Source organism: Leucoraja erinacea, chromosome 25 (genome assembly GCF_028641065.1).
Source record: "Leucoraja erinacea ecotype New England chromosome 25, Leri_hhj_1, whole genome shotgun sequence".
NCBI lineage: Eukaryota > Metazoa > Chordata > Chondrichthyes > Rajiformes > Rajidae > Leucoraja > Leucoraja erinaceus.
This window is the reverse complement of record NC_073401.1, coordinates 14,358,773-14,384,360: the sequence shown is the minus strand read 5'-3', so window position 1 is coordinate 14,384,360 and position 25,588 is coordinate 14,358,773. Positions and strand designations below refer to the sequence as shown.

Below are 25,588 nucleotides of genomic sequence, written 5' to 3'. Positions count from 1 at the left end.
AATTGTATTTTCTGTGTCTTGATTTGTCATCCTTTATTATAGAATCCAGCATTTTCTGAACTGTTGATATCAGGCTAACAATTTGCTAGTTTCTTGTTTACTCCTCATCCTTAAATAGTAGGCTCATATTCACTGCCCTTCAATTTACAGGGATCATTCCAGAATCTAGAATTTTGGTAGAAGATAACCAGAAAATATTCACTGTCTGTATACCCATCTTTTTCAAAAATCTGGGATGCAGATCAGGTCCTGGAGATGTATCAGTTTTCAGCTTCTCTTTACCAATATGTATTTTTCTTTTATTACCTCTTTTGCAGAGGACCCTTAGTTTTAATTAACTCAAAGGTTTGTTGTGTTTTCTTCTGTGAAAACAAAGCATTTAATTTCTCAGCTATATCTTTATTCCTCATTGCAAATTCTTCCATTTTTGTTTGTGTCGGACTCATTTGCCCGTACTAGTCCTTTCCTTTGTACACATCTGGAGAAACTCTTATCCTTTGAAGCTCTTCTTTGTGGATCTACTTGAGCTCTTCTATCGTCACTGCTGAAATCTGTATTAGATCCCAGAAAGGGGAGGAATTGTGCTATGATTTTAGCAATAAAATAAATTATTTTCATCCATTCCTCTAAGATTTATTGTACAAGAACCAATGTCAAAGTATCCATGTTTATTTTCTGTAGATTCTAAGGCCATGTAAAGTTTAGTAATTTAGTGGTTTGTGTCTAAGTTACCGATTCTAGCATTTCTACGCAGATCCCAATTAGTTTAGATTAGTTATTATAACAATCTGTTGTATGTAGCTTTTGAGTACTTCTGATCTGCAGTTGAAATACTAATATTTATTTATTTAATTCTTTATTTCGAACAGAATAAAAGAATAAAAAGCAAGTGTGAAACAGCATACAAAAAACAAAACAAGAATATTTATAAAGTGTCATAAACAATATCTATAAATAAATGAAACACATTGTATGTGTCCGAAAAGGAGCAGGAAGAAGCCAAAGCTTATTAATTCCCACCCCTTATTCAACTGCTTATAATTATCTTATACAAATTTAGCAGCTATATGGACACCATATGTACACCAGCAGCTATATGTACACCAAATTATTTACATTTGTACACTAATCAAATATTTACAAAGCCATACAAAAAAGGAGAGAAAAAAAGAAAAGGAAAAAAACTCATATACTATACAGTATCGCTTAGTCATATAAACAACCCATCACACTATAATCACCCTTCCCAATACAACCAGTATAACAAATATCCCACTCACAATCATCTATCCTCATCCCAATATCCTTTAAAAAAAAAAAGTGTTTTTGTACATCTTTTTAAACTGAATTATGCGTGTGCTAATAAGTTTTATCTCCTGTTCCTGACCATTTCAAAAATTCACCCCACAGATTGCTATGCACATACTTTTAAGAGTTGTTCTATGATTTGTGAAACTAAATTCCTCTTTTGATTTCTAGCTGAATATAGGAGTTCCAGTAAGTTTTAGTAAGCTTCTTATCTTGCAGATGAGCCCTTTTCTCTGTCACCTGGGTGCTTTTCTCAATTTTTTGAGAAAGTACAAAGTTGAGGGTAGACTAAAAATCGCAAATCTCTGTGCAGCCTATTTTCTGTTTACCGCTTACGTAGTGACAACAAAAATAATATGTGCCACAATTTTCTTTTAGTATTCAGTGGAATTTTTTGTGAATTTCTAGAAATTGAGACTTGAACTGCTGTTCTTAAAATTTAATAGCCCAAGCCAACAACCACACCAACACCACCACGTCCTCAAGCCCAGCCTAGTCCATCTATTGTGGTACAACAACATCCTCCTACAGTGTACAATCAGCCAATGTGTTTTACACAGAACATGGTGTATCCAGTTCCAGTCAGTCCAGGAGTACAGGTAACCTGTCTGAAATCTTGCTTCTTTGCTAATTGATGATTTTTAAACTTATTACACATACCATTTTGATGGTAACCTTAATGTTATTCAATTCTGGTTTAAAATGTCCTACTTGTATGACACTTTGTGTAACTGTTTAATTCTGAATGTTTAGACTGATTACTGTTTCCTTTAACTTTAGCCTACACATATGTACCATGTCCCAATGACTCCTATGCCAATCAACCAAGCCAAGTCATATAGAGCAGGTAAAGGTGAGAGAATGTGGATTTGTCTTGTCAAATGCAAGCTTTGCTTTTGATGGATTTGTGTAGGGTCATTTTGAAGTGGTATTCAACATACCGTACTCTGTGCTCGTCTTTTATTGCTTGAATGTTTTGAAAGCAGGTGTGAGCTATGTATGTTTTGAGCAGCTCTCAATTGTTACTAAATGTTTGAAGAGTGTTTCCCATGTTTTCTCACTCAACCCTCGTTGCTGTTCCACTATTGCATAATGATTCTCCCTGTAGTTGGGAACTGGTATTCGCACTGTCTATATTGGCATTGTATATTGGCAAGATATTTAAAATATAGCACATGGAGACAGGATTATTACGTAACTTTATATTGAAGAGACTTCATGGAGGTCTATGCGTGACTATAAAATAGATGTCATGAGTTCTGAAACTGGAATTATATTTGAACTAAGGCAGTTATGTAGGTCTTTGGAGCAAATTGAATAAAGTTTATTGGTTAAACAATATGACAGTAAACATGGTAGGTATTTTTTTTAAATCTATACATAACTAAAACCCTGATCTTATCTTCCAGTCTGCGCAGTTTTTCTACTTGCGCAAAAACGGTGCGTGACAGAGCTACGATGTTTCGCTAGCTCACTAATCGTTCTCCTTGGCTGCGAGTGCCACATGTTTCGTTCCGATCGGTGACATATTGTAAAAGTTAGCGAGGTTTAAAAATCTTTTAAAAACCGCGCTTGCGTAGATCGATCTCCTCTCCTGCCAGTCAGCGCCACTAGGATTCGTCTCTTCTCCTGTCACTCTCGGGGACGGTCCGCCCCTTCCTGCACCATAGCGTCTTTACTGGAGCTGAGAGACGCTGTAGTTGGCCGGCGGAGGTCTCCAACTGGACACCATTTTTGGAGGGACCGGAAGCGGCCCAGCCCAGAGTCGGAGATGTCGCAAAGCCCGCTGTGAGTCCCCATCACATCGCCAGCTCCAGCCCCTTCCCTGGTACACCTCGCTGGCTTCTGTCCCTCTCCCCCGTGATACCCTCCTCTCCCCCATGGCTCTTCCCCCGTCTTTTCTCCGAGCTCTCTCCCCCCCGCACCTCCTCGCCCACTCTCCCCTTTCTCCTCACAACCCCAACACACGCACCCCTCTCCCCTCACAATCCCCCCCCGCACACACCCCTTCCCCCCCCCCCCCCCCCCCCCCCCACACACCTCTGCCCACACTCCCCCCTCCCACACATGAAGAGGAGGGGGAGGGTGTGCTGGGCGTTGAGGGGAAATGAGCAGCGCCTACGTAGTTAGGGCCTATGGGTGAGTGCAGGAATATTGTATTGGGGGAACGGGTGAGTGGTGGAATATTGTGTTGCGTTGGGGGACCAGACCTCCCGTGTGACTGGGACCCAACGGGTCCCAAATAGTCTAGTAATTTATATATCTCATTATGAATATTCCTTTTATAAGCACACTCTGTACGAAAAAATGGTCCAATCATGGCTAAAGTGTAGAGCATGGTCAAAAGATGACCGCTGCTGTTTCAAAGCACCTGGAACCGCGGTTCAATCCTGATCTTGGGTGCTGTGTGCATATTCTCCTTGTTACAAAATGTTTTTTCATTGGGTGTAAATAATTCTGCATTAATGCTTGTATGAGACAATGCATTATGTATTGTGTCTTTCTGTATGGCTTTTGTTTATTTATGTATGCATCCAAAGGGATATTGAAGAATGCGATCCTGGATGAGAGCCTCTTACAAAGAGGGAAAACCGACTAGGACCTATATTCTATGAATTAGAGGTGTTCTCATAGAAAGGTTCAACGTTCTGAAGAGGGCTTGTTAAGATATATGCCTCCCCTGGCAGTAGAGAAGATTTAGTTTCAGGGTAAGGGGTTGACCATTTGCAATTCAGAAAAAAAATATTTATACAGAACACTATGAATCTCAACAATCACTACTCCAAAAGGTGTCAGACGAACAATAGACTTCTGTGCATTAAAGGTTATTGAGGGATATGTGACATGGGCAGGAAGTGGATTTAAAGTGAGAGCTGCACCTTGTCAGTTCAGTTTAGTTCATCAGTGCAGTGTAGTTTATTGTCACGCGTACTGAGGTACAGTGAGAAGCTTTTGTTGCGTGCTAACCAGTCAGCAGAAAGACAATACATTGAGTCATAGAGTGTCATAGTGATATAGTGTGGGAACAGGCCCTTCGGCCCAACTACACTAGTCCCACCTGCCTGCGCTTGGTCCGTTTCCTTCCATACCTGTCCTATCCATGTACCTATCTATCGAACCATTTACAGTGTATAGATACATGATAAGGGAATAACATTCAGTGCAAGGTAAAGCCAGCAAAGTCCAATCAAGGATAGTCCAAGGGTCATCAGGGAGATAGATAGTAGTTCAGCACTGCTCTCTGGTTGTGGTACGATGATTCAGTTGCCTGATAACAACTGGGAAGAAACTGTCCGTGAATCTTATTGAATTCGCATAGCAGTCTCAAGGTGCCATGTGGTCTACACCTCTATCCTGTGTTCTAATAAGTTATAGTACTAACACATCACAATCCGTTGAATACAGCTTATGATTTCAGTTCCTTTTTCTGAAAGTTAACCTTCTAGTTGGTTAGAAAATGTCAGCTAAACATTTCAATTTGAACTGAAATGTTCACTGACTAAACTAAATGCAGAAATATTACGTATGAAAGTGAATAAAGTACTTTCATCGATGCCCAAATGAACCATTTACATCCATTAGTGCAGGCTGAGCAATTTGTGATTTAGCAAAGAACAACAAAGACGTTTACTACCTCGGTAAGTGGTGCAAGTTACAAGGCATGATTAATTTATTGAATTGCTTAAAATGGCTCACATATTTTTCCATGATAAAGGGTGCCATTGTAAATTACTTGTTTGGTATGGGATGGGTAAAAAAGGCTTTGTCAGCATCTTACCTTTGCTTTAAAAATAGTTTGATTTTATTTGTCCAGCATTGGGATCTTCCTTTGCTTTCACAGGGAGTAAGTAGTGAAGGCAAGAAAATGGAGCAAGAAAATTATCTGACCATTCATTCTGATCCAGGTTGTTCAGGCCCAGTTTCCATTTAGATACCTACTGTTGTACTTTTATTGGAAATGTACTGCTGCAAAGAATTATTTGATCGTATGAACATTTAAAATGCTTTGGCCTACCCCTATAAAGTGATTTGTTGTGTTTTGTTTAATACGGTCATAGAAAGACTGCATTCTAGCTAATTATTATTTCTCCTTTTCAGTACCAACCATGCAGCAGCAGCGGCCAGACCAGCACCACCCTCAAGGCACGCCGACAATGATGCATCCAGTTAGTGCAGCAGGCCAGATTGTTTCTACAGCTCCAGCTTATTCGCAATATGTCGCTTACAACCCGCAGCAGTTTGCTAACCAGCCCTTAGTGCAGTCAGTAGCACATTATCAGTCACAGGTAAGTTGCCAAGTTATCGCTTCAGAGTAATTGACAATGTTTGAATATATTTCTTCCTAAACTGAGAGTGACAGAGTTTAAGAGCATTCAGGCAAAACTGCGTAGCATACATTGTTGCATTTAAGCCTTAAATGAATGCCTTATCCACAGTTTGAAATCAGTGTTGTGACGACTTCAGGGTGTGTATTTTGGTATATGATTGAAATTTAGAGTACTTGAAGTCCACTATTAAAGTGGGACATTAGCAGAACCCACAGTAAAAGAACTGTTACCTTGTCTCTGTTTATTTTGCTACTAATGGTATTCTTATCCTGCAGCCTCAAATGTACAGCCAAGTAATGCAAAGTAACGCTCGAATGATGGCACCACCTGGTCATGGACAGCCAGGAATGGTCCCTTCATCCACTGCTCAGTTTCCCACTGCTGAACAAACGCATGCTATGTATGGTAAGTTAAAGTAACAGGTCTTGTAAAGAATTAGTTGAAGCCATTGGTTGTCTACAATATTTGCACGGCACAGGGATCTTTGACACTAGAATGATGTGGGTTTATGGAACAATGTCTTCCTTCTTGATTCTTGTATTCAACGTACCATTTGACTTCTAGCTGCTTGCAGAGCCTGCATATTAATTCTTAATTTGTGTAAAGTGACATCCAGGTCTATCTATACACCGACACCTGTCAGTCTGTTACCATTTAAAAATATAAAATGCTTTTATTTTAACATTATGGATAATCTTACATTTTTCCACTGATCTTATTGCCACCTTTGTATTATGAGCAAAGTAACCTTGTACTCAAAGAGAATGAAAAGGGAGACTCTTAGCTGCAACCACAAATAGTCCAGAATATAATGATCAATTGCTAGGGAACAGTTATCCCTGGGTCGTGATTTACATGAACTGTGGAGCAATAGCGTGTCCTTGTGTTCTTGGTGTGGCAGAGATTGTTTATTTTTCTTTTGATGGCTTGAGCGACCAGCTCTCTTAGCCACATGCTGTAAAGTTTCTGGTCAGCAAAGGAAATTGATGGGGTGTGGTGGGATGTCACCATTGAATGTCACGTGCAGATGATATCGATTAAACGCTTGTTGCTGATGGTTATTGCTTGGCACATTTTGCTTTCCATTTATTAATTCATGCCTTTTTATTTTCCTACCCTTGCTGTTTTCCTACCCTTGGTTGTTTCATTTCCTAAAGTTTTCTGAATGAAATTGAGCACCTTCCAAGAAGCTGTGAATGTCCTTTTTTTTTAAATGTTTTTGCGATGAACAAATGGAACAAATGCTGCAAACGCTTTTCGTTTGGACCTCAAGGGGTCCAAATGACAATTAAATTGAATCTTGAATCTTGAAATGGAACACACATCGATCCTTTGTGAGACCCTGAGGATGTGATGACCTCTAGATTGGTCGTTATCTTTGGCGCTATTGTGATTGCGGCCAGTAGATTGTTCATTATTCTCTCAATTTTACTCAGCTCCTTAATATAACCATGTCTTCATGTCAAGCAGTCATTCTTATCTCGCCTCTGGAATTCAGCTTTTTTGTGGAACCCTTGATTGGTATTGGTATTAATTCAAAAGACTAAATAGATGGGGTTTTTTTGATGAAAGTACAGAGTAGTGGGCAAATTGTTCTCCTCTTTGAAAGGAAGAATGGAAAAGAAAATTGTTTAAATAGTGAGGCAACAAAATGCTGAGCTTCACAGGGATCTGGGGATGCCTGTACATGAAACACGTTAGTATACAGATACAATAAGCTGGTAGGAAGGCTAATAAAATGTTGGCCTTTATTTAGAAGTGGTATGCAGTGTTAAAGTTGGGTAGTTTAAAGCATTTTTACAGGGTGCTGGTGAAATAGCTTCTGGAATGCTGCAGATGCTCTCAAATCTCAATTTTTGAGGAATGATAGGCTTGAGCTGGAGGTAGTGTGCAGTTACATTTCACAAAGCTGCTGAAGAATGAAGAAAAATCAGACCCTAAGGTAATTGGGGTTCATAGGATTTGAGAATGTTTCTCTTATCGAAACGTGTAGGGTTCTGAGGGCAATTGACAGAGTTGATGCTGAGTGTGTGTTTCTGACACTGGGATCATTTGGAACTGGAGATACACTTTCAGAATAAGGAATTTTCTGCTTAAAATGGAAATAATGAATTCATCCCAGAGGGTTGTGAATCGTTTGGAACACTATGCTCCAGACCTTTGTGGATGAGGAGTCGTTGAATAGATACAAGACAGAGAATGACAGGCATTTGAACATGGGAACTGAAAAGAGTGGTGAAAGAAATAAAGTAGTGATCGGTTGTGATCTTTTGAATGGTGGAGCAGTCTCAAGGGATCGATTAGCCTCCCACCTATTTGTAATATTCAAATCATCATGACAATTTGTTCTTTTCAAACTTTGGACAACTTGACAGTTTCAAAGTATTTAGCAATTTTTTTTAAAAATTAAAAGTGAATGTCACAAAATCCTTAATATATGGAAAAATTACTATTTTGCATGGTGTTTTGAGTTTCCAACAAATGAGGCACATTTATATTAGAAAACTGGGTAAGGTTTTTTTGCTTTTTCACTAGTTTCCCCTGGCCCAATTCATCAGCAGTATGCACCCCACCCCACTGCTACATTACATCCACACCCTCCGCATCCACAACAATCTGCCACTCCTACTGGACAGCAGCAAGGACAGCATGCGGGCAGTCATCCGGCACAAAGCCCAGTCCAGGTAAGTAGTTCAGAGTGTGTTTTATACATTCACGGTAGACAATAAAATACCAAATCCAAGTTATAGTCATCATTTGTTCCATCTTTAATTCCTAAAATAACGAAGATTTAAAAGATTTCTTGCATTGATAATAATTTTGATAAATATTGGATTGAGCTGTGTATTATTTTTATGGCTTGTTCAAGACAAATATGGTGGTGCAGCTTGTAGAGCTGCTCCCTCAGCACCAGAGATTTGCATTCAATGATTATCTCAGATGCTGTCTCGGTGGAGTTGTCATATTCTCTCTATGACAATGCGTGTCTTCTGCCACATCCTAACGGTGCGTGGGTTGGTAGGTCAATTGTGCTCTGTATTGTTCCTTGGTTAACGATAACATTTGTGGGGCATTAAAAATGTGGGGAGAATAAAAATAGGAATAATGTAGCGTTTTTGTGAACGGGTGGTTGATTGGTGCAAACTCGGTGGGTCAATGGTCCTGTTTCCATGCTGTATCTGTGACTCTGCTGTTCCTATCAGCTAAGTTTGGGGGTTTTCAATGAGGCTTTGGAGTTGGAACCCTTTTCCCTCTTTGCTATGTAATGTAACATTTGAAAGACAAATGTGAAGACTGTCACAGAACCAGGACATTTTTACATACTTGAACTGAGTGAGAGTGGGTTTTGTATTAAATCATTTAATTCATTGTTTCTTTTTTTATATTGTCCCTATTTGTCCAGAGAAGCTTAACATAGATCATCCAGATTATTTGCCACAGGTTAAGGGGTAGGAGACATGTTAATAGACTTGTATCACTCAGCAATCTGTTCCCACAGAATAGTCCATGGCCACCCCCCCCCCCCCCCCCCCCCTTCCCACCACCAAAAGTGCAAAAATTGTATGAATGAGAGAGAGAGAGGGACACTGGTTATTAATAAGATCAAAACACTGTCTTTTGCAATCAATTCCTGATAAAAATGTGCACTTATTGCTTTAGCATTTCCCAGTTTAGTAATTACTGTATGTTTCAGAACTTTGTATTAATGAGGATAAGAGCTGACCTTTAGGGCCACGCTGGTTTTGTAATCCAATTGTCAAGAACAATTTGTATGAATATCAAATGTTTCATTAGATTTTTTTAATGCAGCATCCTCAACACCAGGCTCCTCAAACCCTTCATTTGGGCAACCCTCAGCAGCAGCAAGCGATCTATCACACAACTCTGACACCAACTCCACCCTCTATGGCACAAGGTCCCAATCCACAGTCTCCTCAGACCAACTTCCCATCGGCACAGCAGACAGTCTACGCCCTTCATCCTCAACAGGTTCAGCATGGATATTCAAATCCCCCACATATGGCACATGTACCTCAGGTAAAGGAACTGAACTAAGAGCTCATGTTATCCTTAAAGTATGTGGGTACGCTGTTATCTTTTGTGCTGTTGCACAGTAAGAGTTTCATTGTTCCATTTTCAGTACATATGACAATTAAACCAGCTTGACAGAAATTGCCAACTATTAATAACTGACAGAGCAATTTCTAATCAGCTGTCAGAGGATTGTTAGTGAGAGAATGTTCTTGCTTTATAGCTCATCATTTTCATGTTTGTATAAGATGTGCTAAATTTGAGATTAAGCCAAATACAGTGTTTGCTGCAAGGTTGCCTTTGTTAATGATTGTAAAGTCAAATAAAAGATCTATTTTGGAAAAGAATAATAATGGGATGAGCTTGAGAATAATAATGGGATGAGCTTGAGAATTTAAGTACAGTGAGAAACCCATGGATGAAATCCATTTTAATATTTAGCTCGGCATGGACGAGTTAGGTTGAAGGGCCTGTTTCCGTGCTGTATGGCTAATTCTCTGGATCAGGGGTGGGGAACCTTTTCATGTTGGAATGCCGCATTAAGTTAGCTGTAATCTAATAAGGCCGCATCCAAGAAGCTTCATTTAGATATACTTCAAAATACATTATTTTGTTAAAATAGAGCCCTCATGACTTACTAATGTTTTAATTGGGGCCGTCGGTCAGGGAGGATTATTTTGTTGAATTTTCTTTTACTCTTTAGTATTTTAAATGTGTTCATTTTAAGATTAAAATAAAAATAATAAAAGACAAACAAAAACATATTAATAAAACTTAAAAGGATTTGTTCCACAAAATTTGGATTCATTCAAAAGGCCGCACTTAATGGCCTAGAAGGTTGCATGTGGCCTTAAGACCGCAGGTTCCCCACCCCTGCTCTGGATCATTTAAAAGCTTGCGATGCTCCGCTTACTTTGGGAAAGCTTCCAATGGCAACTTGAGTGAATTTGAACCCAGGATACTTGCAGAGAATGTTTTTGTTTTATTTTTTCTGGGAACAAGCATTGCAATAAGCTTCAAAATACTGTGCCTTAGAATTTTGGGTTTCTCAGTGTTACTGAATGGTTCTTGAGATTTATCCCTGAAATAAAACAACAATTCACATCTCATCTAATGAGGCGGCATCTTACCTTATTCGTGCATAATATCGGGAGAGGCTGCTGGGCAGGCTAGGACTTTATTCTTTAGTGGATCGTGCTGCCGGAGGAGGTAGATGAGGCAGGTACTACAACAGCATTTAAAAGACTCTTGGTCAGGGACACAAATAGGAAAGGTTTACAGGGATGTGGACCAAACACAGACAAATGGGACTAGATTAAATGTGGCATCTTTGTTCACATTGACAGGTTGGGACTATGGGCCCGCTTCCGTTTGGTATGGCTCTATCATCAAGCTATGAATGTAGGCAGGTATTTGTAAGTGACTCAAGTTAGGCTGCGCAGAGATGTACCAAAGTACCATTTTGAAAACCAAATATAATAGCTATGCATGAATTGCAGTAGTACTTTTTAACACAGCACTTTTGTTTTGCTTTGCGGAAAGCTTCCTCTTCATGCAACTGATACTGCCTGTATTACTTTGTATAGTTTTGAGATGTGCATAAGAGTTGATGCAAATCATTTAATGAACGTTTCTTCTCTGCAGGCCCATGTACAGTCTGGGATGGGCCCTCCGCATCACCCTGCCACTACCCATCCTCCCATGATGCTGATGCCAGCACAACCACCAGGTGGTCAAGGTGCCATTCCTCAGAATGCAATGCCACCTATTCCAGTTTCCTCAACTACACACTTCTCTTACATGGCACACCCACAAGGTGAGTATTGACACAACTGGGAGTTGCAGTTGATGTTCTTTAGCAGGTTGCAGCAAAGGTTTGACTGCAGGCTTGCAGCATGGGGCATGTCAGCAAATTAAAACTAGGAAATTTGCTGTACCTTTAGTAATTTTGAAACTTTCACACCCTGCTGCGGATGAAAATGCTAATTACAAAGAAAAGGGTTGGATTTTAATTGAGCATTTTAAATGTATTTTACTCCTGGTGCCACTTAACAACTGGGGTTAAGCAGATGTTCCCCTCTATCTCATTCTGCTGCAATGATGCCTTGAGCTTAAGACTACAAGAGTAATCTTTACAGATTTGGACTGTTTTCTCAGGAAAGGCAGAGATTGTGGGCAGACATGATAGAGGTGTATAACATTGAGAGCCATCGATAGGGATAGGGAGGAATTCCCAGGATGGAAAAATCAAATAGTAGAGGAAGAGCTTTAAGGGCCTGTCCCACTGTACGATGTAATTCAAGATCTCTCCCGAGTTTTAAAAAAAAATCAAACTCGTGGTAAGCACGTAGAATGTACGTAGCGGGCAAGTCTGCGCTCGGGGCATCTATTATGGGCTCGTAACACTGACGGCAGGTACTCGGGAAACGCGGTAAGCTGGTGAAGATTTTTCAACATGTTGAAAAATGTCCACGAGAGCCCAGAGTACCTAGGAGCAGCTATTACCGTCATTCTCCGAATTCGAATATGGAAACTCAGGAGAACTCATGAATTAACTCGTATAGTGGGACAGGCCCATTAAGGAGAGGGAGGTAAAGTTTAAAGAAGATGTGCGGTGCAAGTTTTTTTTACTCAGAGAATGGAGGGTGCCTGGAATGTGCTTATTGGGGATAGTGGTGAAAGCAGATATAATAGTGACATTTAGGAGACTTTTGGATAGATACATGGATATGCAAGGAGTAGAGGGATATGGATATTTGCGCAGGCAGATAAGAGTTGGTGTTAGCAACAGACATTGTGGGCTGTGTTGTATTGTTCTGTTGTATGTATGGTCTTTCCTAGCATGATACAATGTACTTAAGTTTTACCTAGCCCTTCTATGTGCATGGCATGAACTATGTTTAACAATTGGAAGTATTCTTTGTACCTTGACAATGCCAAAGAAGGGAATGAATGAACAATTTGAATTCAATGTCTGTTTAACAGAGTTTATGGAGGAATCATTAACTTGCAACTTTCTTTTCATCTCTCCCTAGTGCAAGCCCACCACCAGCAGCAGTTGTAGTCCTGTTCTCTGCACTAAGCAACAGGCTGGCCAGTTGAAGCCACTTATCCTTCCCCACCCTAAAACCTGGAACCAGAAGCACAGCGTATTAAAATTATCTTCTCATGCTAAACGAATGTGCTCACACATAACTTCCAGTTTTTATCAAGTGATTCAATGGCTGCTGTTCTGTGGAAGTGGACTGGAGAGAAAGAAATGCGAATTACCGAAATTCTGGAATCAATGTGTCCTGTCAACAGACCTACAGAATGCCCAAAATCTGCTTTCCAATAACTGGAATGTATTTATTTTGCCTGACTCTTCTAAGTTATGAACTTCTCATGGTGAAAGAACTAATAAAGTTGTTTGTTCCTGCTGCAAGCCATCCTGATTTGGGAAACCAGAACCCTCTGCTTCTAACCAAACTTGAATTCCATCTTATAACAAAATCCGGTTGTGAACTGGTGGATTATTTATGAATAGAGGTTGCTGGAGAAAAGTGCTGTCACCAGACAGTGGTGTAACTTTTAAGTTAAAAACTTTTACTTTGTAGATAATATTAAAAAAACATAAAAAAACAAAAAAATAAAAAGTTTTAAAAACTGACTGCGATATTGCAACTTTTTCTACCGCTTTAATGGTACATAACATTGAATTGAAGACAAACTATAGATTAAAGATCATTTAGAGGCTCCTTATAAGAGATCATATACAGTTCACGTAGTAAAACCTCCATCCGTTTGTTTCCTTTGCTCTTTTGAAGATCTATAAAGTGATTGAGTGAAGAGGTAGGAAATTAAGCATTCATTGCTCTAATAATGTTTTCATCTTAATTTTATTTTTGAGAAGAGGCAACCAAAAGTTAACCGTCCAGGAGATGAGCAAAATCTCCTTATGATTCCTGGGGCCAGTCTGAAGTTTTTATAAATTATAAATCATAGTATTGTTGATTAAATCCAGGCTTGATGATGTAATATTTGTTCCATAGACGGTTTGATGATCCAACTGTAGAATCCATTATTTGCAATGGGGCCGGGGGTAGATTGGGTGTTAAGATGATTTTCCTACTATTGAAGGTCTGAAGAAGGGTCTCGACCCGAAACGTCACCTATTCCTTTGCTCCATAGATGCTGCCTCACCCGCTGAGTTTTCCCAATATTTTTGTCTACCTTCCTGCTATTAGCAGTGGGTGATAAAACTAAAACCAGAAGTAAACAGACCTTTTTTTTTAAAAGGACATTTTACTTAGCAACTGCCTTGCTAGATCATGAGCAGTTCTACCAAATGTCATCATTGAGGAAATCATACTTTGCAGACACCTCATTGAAACGGCTTGAAAGCCTGCCTTAGCCTGAAATTGGTAAGTACAATACAGAGAGAGGGGTTGGAGATTCAACAGTAAATACTGTTAATGTCAATGAATACAGTGCAAGTACTTATATATTTCAAATAAAATTATTGATGTTTTAATTGACTAACGGATAAATAAAGGTCATTGAAGACTATGGTGAAAGCTGATGTTCAGCACCATTTCCCCGATTTAGATGCCTGTCCTTATTTGGGCCTAATTTATTGGGAAATGGATTACAAAAACTATTGAACATGTAGGTGAAATGCCCATTCTACAATACCAAAAATTCAAAGGGCAAGTATTTATTTATGAATCTTTCATGAGAATGTCCACCATTTTCTTTCTCAATTAGTGATTTTGGTCTTAAGGGTACAGTGCATTCAGAAAGTATTCTTCACTTTTTCCACATTTTGTTACGTTACAGCCTTATTTTAAAATTGATTAAATTATTTTTTTATCATCAATCTACACCAGAATGAAGAAGCGAAAACAGTTGTTTAGAAATGTTTGCAAAATAATTAAAAATAAAGAACTAAAATATCACATTTACATAAGTATTCAGACCCTTTACTCAGTATTTTGTTGATGCACCTTTGCCAGCGATTACAGCCTCGAGTCTTCTTGGGTATGACGCTACAAGCTTGCCACACTTGTATTTGGGTAATATCTCCCATTATTCTCTGCAGATCCTCTCAAGCTTTGTCAGGTTGGATGGGGAGTATCGATACACAGCTATTTTCCGGGCCTTCCAGAGATGTTCGATCGGGTTCAAGTCCGGGCTCTGGCTGGGCCACTCAAGGACATTCACAGACTTGTCATGAAGCCACTCCTGCGTTGTTTTGGCTGTGTGCTTGTGGTCATTGTCCTGTTGGAAGGTGAACCTCCGCCCCAGTCAGGTCCAGAAGGCTCTGGAGCAGGTTTTAATCAAGGATCTCTCTGCACTTTGCTCTGTTCATCTTTCCCTTGATCCTGACTGGTCTAACATTTCCTGCCGCTGAAAAACATCTCCACAGCATGATGCTGCCACCACCACGCTTTACCGCAGGTATGGTATTGGCCAGGTGATCACCAGTGCTTGGTTTCTTCCAGACGTAGAACTTGGGATTCAATCTTGGTTTCATCAGCCCAGAGAATCTTGTTTCTGATGGTCTGAGAGTCCATTAGGTGCCTTTTGGCAAACTCCAAGCAGGCTGTCGTGTGCCTTTTACTGAGGAGTGGTTTCTGTCTGGGCACTCCACCATAAAGACCTGTTTGGTGGAGTGCTGCAGATATAGTTGTCCTTCTGGAAGATTCTCCAATCTCCACAGAGGAATCTGGAGCTCTGTCATAGTGACCATCGGGTTCTTAGTCACCTCCCTGATGAAGCCCCTATTCCCCCGATTGCTCAGTTTGGCCAGGCGGCCAACTCTAAAGAGTCCCGGTGGTTCCAAAGTTCTTCCATTTAAGAATGACGGAGGCCACTGTGCTCTTCGGGACCTGCAATGCTGCAGAAATTATTTTATACCCTTCCCCAGATCTGTGTCACGACACAATCCTGATCGGAGGTCTACATCAATTCCTTCGACTTCTTGGCTTGGTTTTTACTCTGACATGCACTGTCAACTGTGGGACCTTATATAGACAGGTGTGTGCCTTTCCAAATCATGTCCAATCAATTTAATTTACCACTGGTGGACTGCAAGTTGTAGAAACATCTCGAGGATAATCAATGGAAACAGGATGCACTAAAGCTCCATTTTGAGTGTCCTAACAAAGGGTCTGAATACTCATGTAAATGTGATATTTCAGTTATTTATTTGTAATTCGCAAAAGTTTCTAAACACCTGTTTTTGCTTCTTCATTCTGAGGTATTGTGTGTACATTGATTTAAAAAAAGAATCTAATCCATTTTAAAATAAGGCTGTAATGTAACAAAATGTGGAAAAAGTGAAAGGGTCTGAATACTTTCTGAATGCACTGTATACATTAAGTATAGCAGACAAAATGGGAAAGGACAACTTTAGAATGTCGGAAGTTTCAAATGAATGGATCAGTTTAAAAATACTTATTTAGAGAAAAGGTGATATTGTTCTAAGATTTCAATCTTGGTAGTTAGAGTGCCTGTGTGGTTTGAGCAATGATCACAACTTTTGCCCAGTTTGTACAATATTTCCATGTAATTCAAGCTTTAGAGTCCAGGTATCATAATGATCAATTTATGTTGCTCTCCTAAAAGACCACAGCTGCTCCAAGTATGTTTTTAAAAAGTTACATGATAACTTCCACACTTTTTGCTCGGTCTCTCTATTTTAAAAGGCACCATTCCGCTGGCCATTTCCATAATTCTTGGTGCCTGTTGTTGACTTTTTAATTTCTGTGCATGGTACTCTGATCCCTTCAGTCTGCCAATCTGCATCATTTCATAAATGCTTTATCCTCCAGCGTTGCTGATTTTTATTTCTGCCCCCCCCCCACAACTTTTCCCATCCTCACTAAAATGACTGTCTAAATACTAGTCTGAAAAAGGGTCCCGACCAGAAAAATCACCACTCCTTTTCCTCCAGAGATGCTACCTGCCCTGCTGAGTTACTTTGTGTCTATCTTTACTAAAATGGATGCTCTCGTGTTTTACTTTCTGAAAGTAGCATGTTGTTTACAATGTTTAATGCCCACGTAGTGAAAGGGTTCTGCAAGGCCAGTTTTGAAATGGTTATTGAAACTCCAATCATTTCTTTGATTATTTTCCTTGTGAAATTGGTAGGGACTTACAAGTTAACACATTTGGGAGATTGGGAGAAAACTCCTGTGTGTGGGGACAGCAGCGAAAACCGAGCATTACAAAATAAACTAAATGTGGGTGGGCGGAGGAGATTCACAGGAGTTATTGCATAGAAAAGATCAAATAGCCTTTTTCTGTGTTATGAAATAGACATACTTTATTTGCATTGGTTTGGGGAATTTTGTTGCTTCTCTGCTTTTACAGTATTTCTCATTTTTTATTGCAGTGAACCTCTTGATCCATAGATGGTGCTGTAGCTACAGTTGTTGTGTTTCACTTCATTTATGGAGAATTTTACACTGCAAAATGTGGAACCAACCTACCACTTTTCTGATATCTGAACATTTACAAGGTGATTCTGTGAAAGTACTTGCGAGTGTGAGCTAACTTGCTATGAGGCGATCTAAGATTAAACATTTGTTGAGGCACTATTGAAGCTGGAATAGAACTATGCTGTAGCCATTGGAAAGACTTGAGCAAAACATGCAGGCTTTCACTCCAGTGCTGTACTGAGGAAATGCTTTGTTAGAAAGGCATCTTTCAGAAGAGTAGGTGGCTGTCACCATTCCAAGAAGAGGAAAGTTGTCTCGACCAATATCTAGTTCTCTGTTGTGCAGTATCATGATGCTGCTGCTTCCTGGGCACTAAGTCAAGTTAATAAGTCAATGCATTGTTTGGTTTTGCATGGATACTGCAGTTTGTAGTTAACTGTTCTAAATTGTTCTTGTTTAACTTCTGAAGTTGTTTGGTTCTGAAGGGGCCTGTTTTGGTTCTGAAGGGTTCTGATGCAAAATTTCATGGTTGTCCATTTCTATAGCAAATAATTATTCTGGTAAAATGCAACAAATGTGCAATATGTGCAAATTTGGCAGAACCAATATTTTTGCCTCGTACAATAAGATACGAATTTAGAAAATGAAGCACTAAATAAAATAGCTCTTCATGGGATCATTATAATGTAGTATAAATAAATGTGATCCTGAAGTTATTTTGAATCTGAGATACATAGAGTATTGTACATTGTCTTGTATTTGAAGAGTTTGTAGGGCCATAATAGTCTGATATAGTAATGTATCTTTACTAGTTAATGTTTTTAATGTAAAATATTGAGCTGTATAATGAATAATGTAATTTTGACAAATATTGTGGCGGGTCACAGCATCACATGTAGAAATGAACGTCCAGACTGTGGTTCTTCATGTTTGGTTCCTTCTTGAAGAATGCATCTAGGGTTGCCTGCTTTCTCGAGTCTGTCACAAATAAATCTTCGGTAGTAGGACTTGTTCCAAACACCACTTTTCCCCCTACTGCTGCGCTCCCAGTTGTCATTCTTGGTAAACTGGTCCATGATTTTGATAGTCTTTGCGATGATTTTACCAAAGAATTCAGTGGTGAGGATTCTCTCTAGTGTTGTCTGTCTCTGCAGCACGGTTGTCAAAGAGTCTTCAGCCTCACTCTGGATGCTGTGACAACTCCTGCAGTTATTCAACAATTAAACCTTTACCATGAGGCTCCACGTCTTCAACACTGACATCTCCACTCCCCCTTCATTTGCCAGCTCGACAATATTATTGATGACTGCTGGAGGTTCCTCATCAGATTCCAGTAAGTCATTGCGTGCTTCTGGCCATAGCCTCTTCCAAACTTTGTTCAAGCTGTTTAGGGTTATTTTATCCCAGGCTGCTTTGATATCTATGGCCATCACGATGTGGTCGTTTTTCCAAAATTTCCCTGATTGTTTATCTTGGCCATCTGTCTCAACAAGTTGTCTCTGACAGTGTAACAAAGGTAATAGGCTTTGAAATTAGAAATGACTCCCTGATCCATTGTTTGGAATAAGGATAGACACAAAATGCTGGAGTCACTCAGTGGGTCAGGTAGCATTTCTGGAGAAAATGGATAGGTGACGTTTTGGGTCGGGTTGGAGTAAGAAAGTTGTGTTCAGTGGAAGATAAATTGCCCCCACAGGAATACAGGTCGGAAGGGTGTCAAGGTTCTCTGGGCATTTCACCAACAATGCTTTAGGTTCAAGGTTATTTTCTTCACAATATTGTTTCACTGCTTGGAAAAACTGACAAATCACTCTATGATCAACCTGTCAAACTAACTTCTGCCAGCTGTGTTTCTAAGTTATCTCTCTTGTGAGTGTCTCGAGATGCTGCTTGTTTTTTCCATGGTGGTGTTAGCTTAATGGCATGTTGTGTTTGGTCACCCACCCAAATGCAAAACATGTCTTCCATTTTCTCAAAGAAAAAATACTCTGATTGAGTTACTTTGTTTGATAAATGAGTTTGTCATGGCAGAAGCTTTTATCTGAGCTACATTTTAAATAATGGTGTGTAAGAGGCTTTTGGATAGGCACATGGAAGTCTATGTACAGGCAGATGAGATCAGTTTATCTTGGCATCATATGCAGCACAAACATATAGTTCCATGTTCTTAGCGTGATGCAGACAAGTTTATAGTTCATAGATTTACCAACATCTTGTATTCACTTGAGTTTAGAAGGATAAGGGGGGGATCTTATAGAAACATATAAAATTATAAAAAGACTGGACAAGCTAGATGCAGGAAAAATGTTCCCAATGTTGGTCGAGTCCAGAACCAGGGGCCACAGTCTTAGAATAAAGGGGAGGTCATTTAAGACTGAGGTGAGAAAAAGCTTTTTCACCCAGAGAGTTGTGAATTTATGGAATTCCCTGCCACAGAGGGCAGTGGAGGCCAAGTCACTGGATGGATTTAAGAGATAGTTAGATAGAGCTCTAGGGGCTAGTGGAGTCAAGGGATATGGGGAGAAGGCAGGCACAGGTATTGATTGGGGACGATCAGCCATGATTACAATGAATAGCGGTGCTGGCTCGAAGGGCCGAATGGCCTCCTCCTGCACCTATTTTCTTTGTTTCTATCTACCTGAACTTCAGCAGCTTCCAATTGCTTCAACGTACAATTTTACATCCAATGTGATGCTTTTCCTGGGCACCCGAGATGCCACCTTCAGCACCTCCGAACTGCTGACTAATGTGAGTGCATGTGTCGTCCATTCCGATTGCCTATGTGCCTATAGGAGCTCAAAGTGGCTTGTTCAAACTGGCAAATTGTAACCACTTTTATGGATTTTTTGGGGGGTGGTGGGGGAATAAGGCAGAGTGAAGCTGCGCTACGAGGGGTAGCACTAAAATATATTACTGGGGGGTAATAACCTATAAATACAACTAAGTATCTAATAATAATACAACCGGTTTTCCTCCTATTATACAATTTACAATTAATTCCAGTAGAATCCACGAGGAAGAGAATTACAAGTAATGAAACATTTGGACAGTTTTATTAATTGACAGACGTACAGCACAGCAGTTATCAGATGTAAAAATAATTAGAACATTTTTTTAATACTGCATGGTATTTGAGATGAGCATTTCTGTACTATGATTGCTCCATGTAAATTTAATCTAAAGAGCACAATGTGGATAGAAGAATCTTGAACAAGCATTTTCATGGTGTGATCCTCATGATGTGATAGCTTCAATAAAGAGTAAGTACACTTTTCAATTGTATGCAGCAGCCACTAAAGGAAATTTGGTATTGAATTGATAAATTTTTAAACTTTGTATTACACTTTTTCCACGCTAGTAACATTTGCACGCAAATGATAAATTACAACAAAATTATACAATTACAATTCTCTTTATTCAAATAACCATTTGACGACCAAATTTCATTTAAAGCTTGCTGTATAAAGGCAATTCTTACATTGAATATTTAAGAATATCACAGATACCTGTAGTGTATCATGCTTTCTATACTTTGAAAACCAAATCCACAGTTTGTTGAAATTAAAATTGAGACTAATGGAGTTCATTTATTTTCTGATTGTGAATATGAGAGCATCTAGTACTCTGAATATGAAGAGACAGTTCATACAAAAGGGAAATTTGGAAACTGAATAGTGTTTTCTGAACATCCATTAAATTTGTAAAAGTTTTGAGATTCTCCAACTTTTGGAACAAAGGCAGGTAAAACTTTATTGAAGCATTAGTAAAACTTTATTGAGTGCGAACACATTTTTATCATGGATTTAAATCTCATCAATGTTTTGTTCATTCATTCATGAGATGAGGAAATTGCTGCCATTTAATGTCTATTCTGATTTATCCTTGAATTGAGCCTGACGAACCATTTTTGAAACGCTGAGAATCAATCACATTGCATTGAGGGTCTGGCGTTTCTCGTGGCCATTTGAGATGAGCTGGATTGGGTCAACAGTCAGGTACTTTCTTGATTACAGAAACATAAGAAACAGGAATCTTGAGCAAAAACACAAAGTGCTGGAGAAACTCAGTGGGTCAGCCAGCATTTAGAGGGAAAGCAGGCATCCTTCCAGGCCAGGACCCTTCTTTAGACCCTGAGGAAGGGTTCTGGGCTGAAACGTCATCTACCGATTCCCATCACAACTGACTGTGGATCAGTCAGTTCCTCTAGTACTTTTTTTGCCCATTTTCATGATTACCATTCTTGAAGCTAGTTTTTATAAGATCAGAATTTTGTTTTGAAATTCCAGAATTTGTTGAACTTAGCTGGTGAAGTACATCTGTGCCATTTGAACATCTTGTTATTTAATGATATTAATTAATGAAAGTTTGGTCAAATTACTGACCAGAGTCGGTGGTTCTTTATAATGTATCTCCCCTCGAAGCTGCTGGATAATTTATGCAAGGGTAAGACTGAAATATTAAAAATTTGAGGGTTGACCAGAATTTCCAGGGAGGTAGAGTAAAAGTAATGGAAAAGGAATTATGTAGCCTGCTAAACTTAGTATCAGTGACTGATGCGTTCTGGCTCCCCTTCCAGGAAGATTTCCACATGACAGTCAAAGTCCAGAGGGCATAGTTTTAAGAGAGGCATTTTTTTAATATGCAGAGCGTAGTGGATGCCCGGAATGCATTGATGGGCGGGGGAAGATACAACAGTGGTGTTTAAGAGGCTTTTAGGTTGGCATATGTTGATGCTGAGGATATGGATCACGTGCAGGTGCGATTTAAAAAAAAAAACTTAGCATCATCAAACTTAGCACAGACATTGTGGGCTGGGGGCCTTCTGTGTTGTACTGTTTGTTCTATTTTCCATGAAAGGAATTTAAACAATATTTTATCTCCTGTGTGTATTTAAGCCACATCAGCAAAGGTCTATTGACAAATGGAAGAAATCTATTTGAATTTATCAACTGAATATAATAATTACTGTCTCACATATGCAATGTGAAACAAATATTTAAAAAAAAACAGCTCTACTTATAAATGTATTTATCCCAAATCTAAATGTAAGTATACAGCATCAGCTTGCATGCTTTTGGTCATCTCATAAAATTTGTTGGATCTCTAATTTTATGGATTGTTACTTATGGCATTTGAAATCTTAGTTTTTTTCTGCCAGTGGTCTTTACCTACTGCAGGCAAACAAGTTGTATCCTGAAATATACAAAGAGCATTTTTGACAGACTCAATACTTTCTAAGCATGATTTATAAAATGTTATCTTGAATCACCTTGGCCAGGAAGCTTGAGTCGACTTCATAAACTACACATCCTTTTTCTAAAACCAGACCAACACTATAATTCTATTGCAGTCACACCAGAGGAACACTGAAGATTTAGATCAGTGACAAGTGCAGATGTTGTAGGAACTGAGGAGGAAAGTGTTGATGCAATTTTACAAGATTGTTATTTTCTCTCCAGATTGTAGGGAGGATGTATTTGCATTAGGTGAGGGTCACCCGGTTGATTCCTGATTGAAGGAATTCATTAATATTAAAAGGGTTGAGCAGGAGAGGCCCTGACCTGAACCATCATTTGTCCATTCCCTCCTCGGGTGCTGACTGACCTAGAGCTCTTCCAGCGCTTTGTATGCTGCCTTCCTTATGCCTTGGTAAACCCAGCAGAGTTGATGGCCAGCTATCAGATCTTATACTGAACCAGGTTGCTGTTCCAGTTAGTGGGGGAAACCTGGCCCTCAGAGGCAGGCCCAGTGGCATTGTCCTATGTGTGTTGTGCATCTCTTAAGCACAGCAAGTTAATGCTCTTTTAGAATCATGTCATAAAGAAGCCAATAAGTGTTGGGTGGTGATTGATTGTCTTGTCACTTTGGTGTTTGAGATATCACCTGTAGCTGGCATTGTTGCATTTCCTTCCCTTAACAATGAATCTGCCTTTTATTACTCTTTATGAATTTACACATCTTCTGGCCCAGGACATAATTACATTTTTATTTTGTCTGGTTCTGCATTTTCTGGAGTTCCAGTTGGATAACATGAAGCTTAAAACAATAGGAAAGCATTTTCTAAACATTTTTAAATACCTTGATACATTTCAATTAACTCAATCTTATGATTATGTTCCCCATCAACCTCCTCCCTTCAATCTTCCTCTCGTCAGTACATCAGATCCCAAAGGTTTACAAATTCTTAACTGCTAAGCGATGTAAAAGTAAGCCCAATGTTTGTTGAAAAGGTAATTTCTAAACTTTCTTCTCCCATTGATGACAAGGAGAAATATTTGTTGCTTCAGATATCCAGTATTTGAATTTAGCTTCTCTGCACATTTTCCACTATTCTTTATGCCTTAAAAGGAACCTGATTTGAGTTTACTTTTTTGTGCCTTTCAAAATAATCCCTGACTTGCTGGGTTCAATTACGTATATCCAAAGCTATGTACCCAACTGCTCTGAATATTGCAGTAGCCACTATAATAGGGAACAAAGCCGAATTCCACCTGTAATTTGCAAAACATTCCAGAAATTACATCACCTTAGTGTTTACAATCCTGAACTGTCAGTTAAGCTTTTGCAAAAGCACAGGCAAATACGTTCTTAATTACAGACATTTAACTAGCACATATAAACGCAACAAAATAACTGTAAATTAGCCTTTAAATGCTGCAAGTGCTTGTATTGCAATGTTAGGAAACATACCTTTACTATGTTTTAGTCTGGTTAATGGAAATAACATTATATAAAGAAGTACTTAAAACTTTTTATTCAATACATATGTACAAAATGTACAAGTCAATAATTTGATGCCTATCGAGGCCATAGTTAAAACATATGTTAAGAGAAAAAAATAAGAGCAAAGCTACAAAAGTTAATGCTGTAAACAGACCCTTCAACAGGCCTAATAGAAAGAATACATTTCAGAGTAAACTTGGATTTGGTCTGAAGGTGTCTCACCTTTCCCTTCTGCTCCACCCTGAAACAGAAAAATACATTCATGTTTTCAGAGAAAACCTGAAACCATTTTCAGTGTTGATTTATCAAATGCGTCTACCAGACCTGTTCAAAGGAACATGTACTGATTGTCAATGGCCCGTGAACGACCCCTGGCAGCTGATTCCAGTTCATAGTCTGAGTCTCGTTGGTGCCTCGTGGGCACGACCACTGAACCACTGCGCCGTAAGCCACCAAAGGACTCCTCGTGCAGGGGCACCGTGTGAAACACCTGCTCTGGCCCACCTTGACTTTGAGGAGCTTCTGATACATTGCAGTTTGAAGGATCCATGTGAGCAAGGTTGGGTTCGGAGTTTGAGCGGTGGACACTAAATGGCAGCACCAATGCATTGCTTGGTGAAAATGATCCTTTGGAAAAAACAAAAGAATATTTTAGGAATCACTGCCTCTTACAAATGTACCTGCAATGAACAATTAAACAGATAATCTGTTGTAATTCCATGAGAAACTGTTTCATACCCAATCGAGGCACATTTATCGTTGCATCACCTCCTCACCTGAAACTGCTGTACCATATACAAAGCAATGAAACTAAAGGTGTGGTTATTTCAGGAAAAACAAATCTGACTTGTTACAGACCATTATCTTAGCCATAGACCTAGCAGAAAATACCTACCATTTCAGCAGAAGTTCCTAAAAATAGTTTGAATGTGTGACATTTTCAAAACAGCTTCTGTAACAAGGGTTTTATCTTTAGTTACCATACCATTTTTTAAAAGTTATTTGAAATAAATAAATTATTAAACCCACTGGGGTTTGAAATAGCATGATCATTTGTAAGTTTGAATTTGATAAGATAATCAACAGCCGGTTAATATTATAGAATTCATATTCTGCTGAATATAGCTTTAAATTTCGGACCAATTATTCTACATAGAGGCTCATACCTCAGAAGTGGACTGTGAATGTAAAGCTTAGAATTAAGTAATAGCTGCAGTATATTCAAGATCATATACTCCACAAACCATTTCTGCACACAAATTCACCACGTAGTAAAATGCAACGGTAGACACAAAATGCTGGAGTAACTGAGTGGGACAGGCAGCAACTCTGGAGAGAAGGAATGGTCTTGTTTGTGGAGTGGCATTTTTGTCAACTTAGGAAATTTAGCATTGGTTCTCTTACATGATTTGATTTACATGACTTTATTGTTAAGTGCGTAAAGGGAGCTTCACATGAGGGGAACTCCATATCTAACAGCACTGTGAGAGGGCCATTACAAGAATGGTACGGTTAAAATAATATCCACAACACCAGATGTTTGAGAGCAGTTAAGGTCTGGCCTTAAATACTCTCGGCATTGGGGAGACAAGAGACGGCAGTTGCTGCAACATGGAGCTGCAATCTTCTGGAGGAGCCGTAAAAGGCCTGTCCCACCAGCATGCGATTGCAGTGGCTCTAGCGTGCCCAAACATGGTCGCTTGAGGTGTATGGCTGCGCGGGGCCGACCCCACTTCGAACCAATGAGGCATATGGAGTTGTGCGGGGCTGGTC

The 25,588-nt window shown here is 39.3% G+C and overlaps 2 protein-coding genes across 17 annotated transcripts in view; one reads left to right on the top strand and one right to left on the bottom strand.

The window, feature by feature from the left end:
• Positions 1-13,314, top strand: part of atxn2 (ataxin 2) — a 92,011-nt gene extending 78,697 nt beyond the window's left edge. For 5 of the 10 annotated variants that reach the window (XM_055655815.1, XM_055655813.1, XM_055655817.1 and 2 more), the window contains 8 exons: positions 1,755-1,907; positions 2,089-2,161; positions 5,407-5,594; positions 5,912-6,041; positions 8,172-8,320; positions 9,432-9,674; positions 11,313-11,484; positions 12,704-13,314. In XM_055655815.1, the coding sequence (XP_055511790.1) occupies positions 1,755-1,907; positions 2,089-2,161; positions 5,407-5,594; positions 5,912-6,041; positions 8,172-8,320; positions 9,432-9,674; positions 11,313-11,484; positions 12,704-12,732 (1,137 nt within the window). In that variant the 3' untranslated portion in view covers positions 12,733-13,314. The remainder of the gene's footprint in view (positions 1-1,754; positions 1,908-2,088; positions 2,162-5,406; positions 5,595-5,911; positions 6,042-8,171; positions 8,321-9,431; positions 9,675-11,312; positions 11,485-12,703) is intronic. The other 5 variants (XM_055655818.1, XM_055655823.1, XM_055655816.1 and 2 more) reach the window with 3 other exon arrangements.
• A 9,857-nt stretch (positions 13,315-23,171) lies between these two features.
• Positions 23,172-25,588, bottom strand: part of sh2b3 (SH2B adaptor protein 3) — a 133,555-nt gene continuing 131,138 nt past the window's right edge. For all 7 annotated transcript variants that reach the window (XM_055655807.1, XM_055655804.1, XM_055655810.1 and 4 more), the window contains exon 8: positions 23,172-24,442. In XM_055655807.1, the coding sequence (XP_055511782.1) occupies positions 24,144-24,442 (299 nt within the window). In that variant the 3' untranslated portion in view covers positions 23,172-24,143. The remainder of the gene's footprint in view (positions 24,443-25,588) is intronic.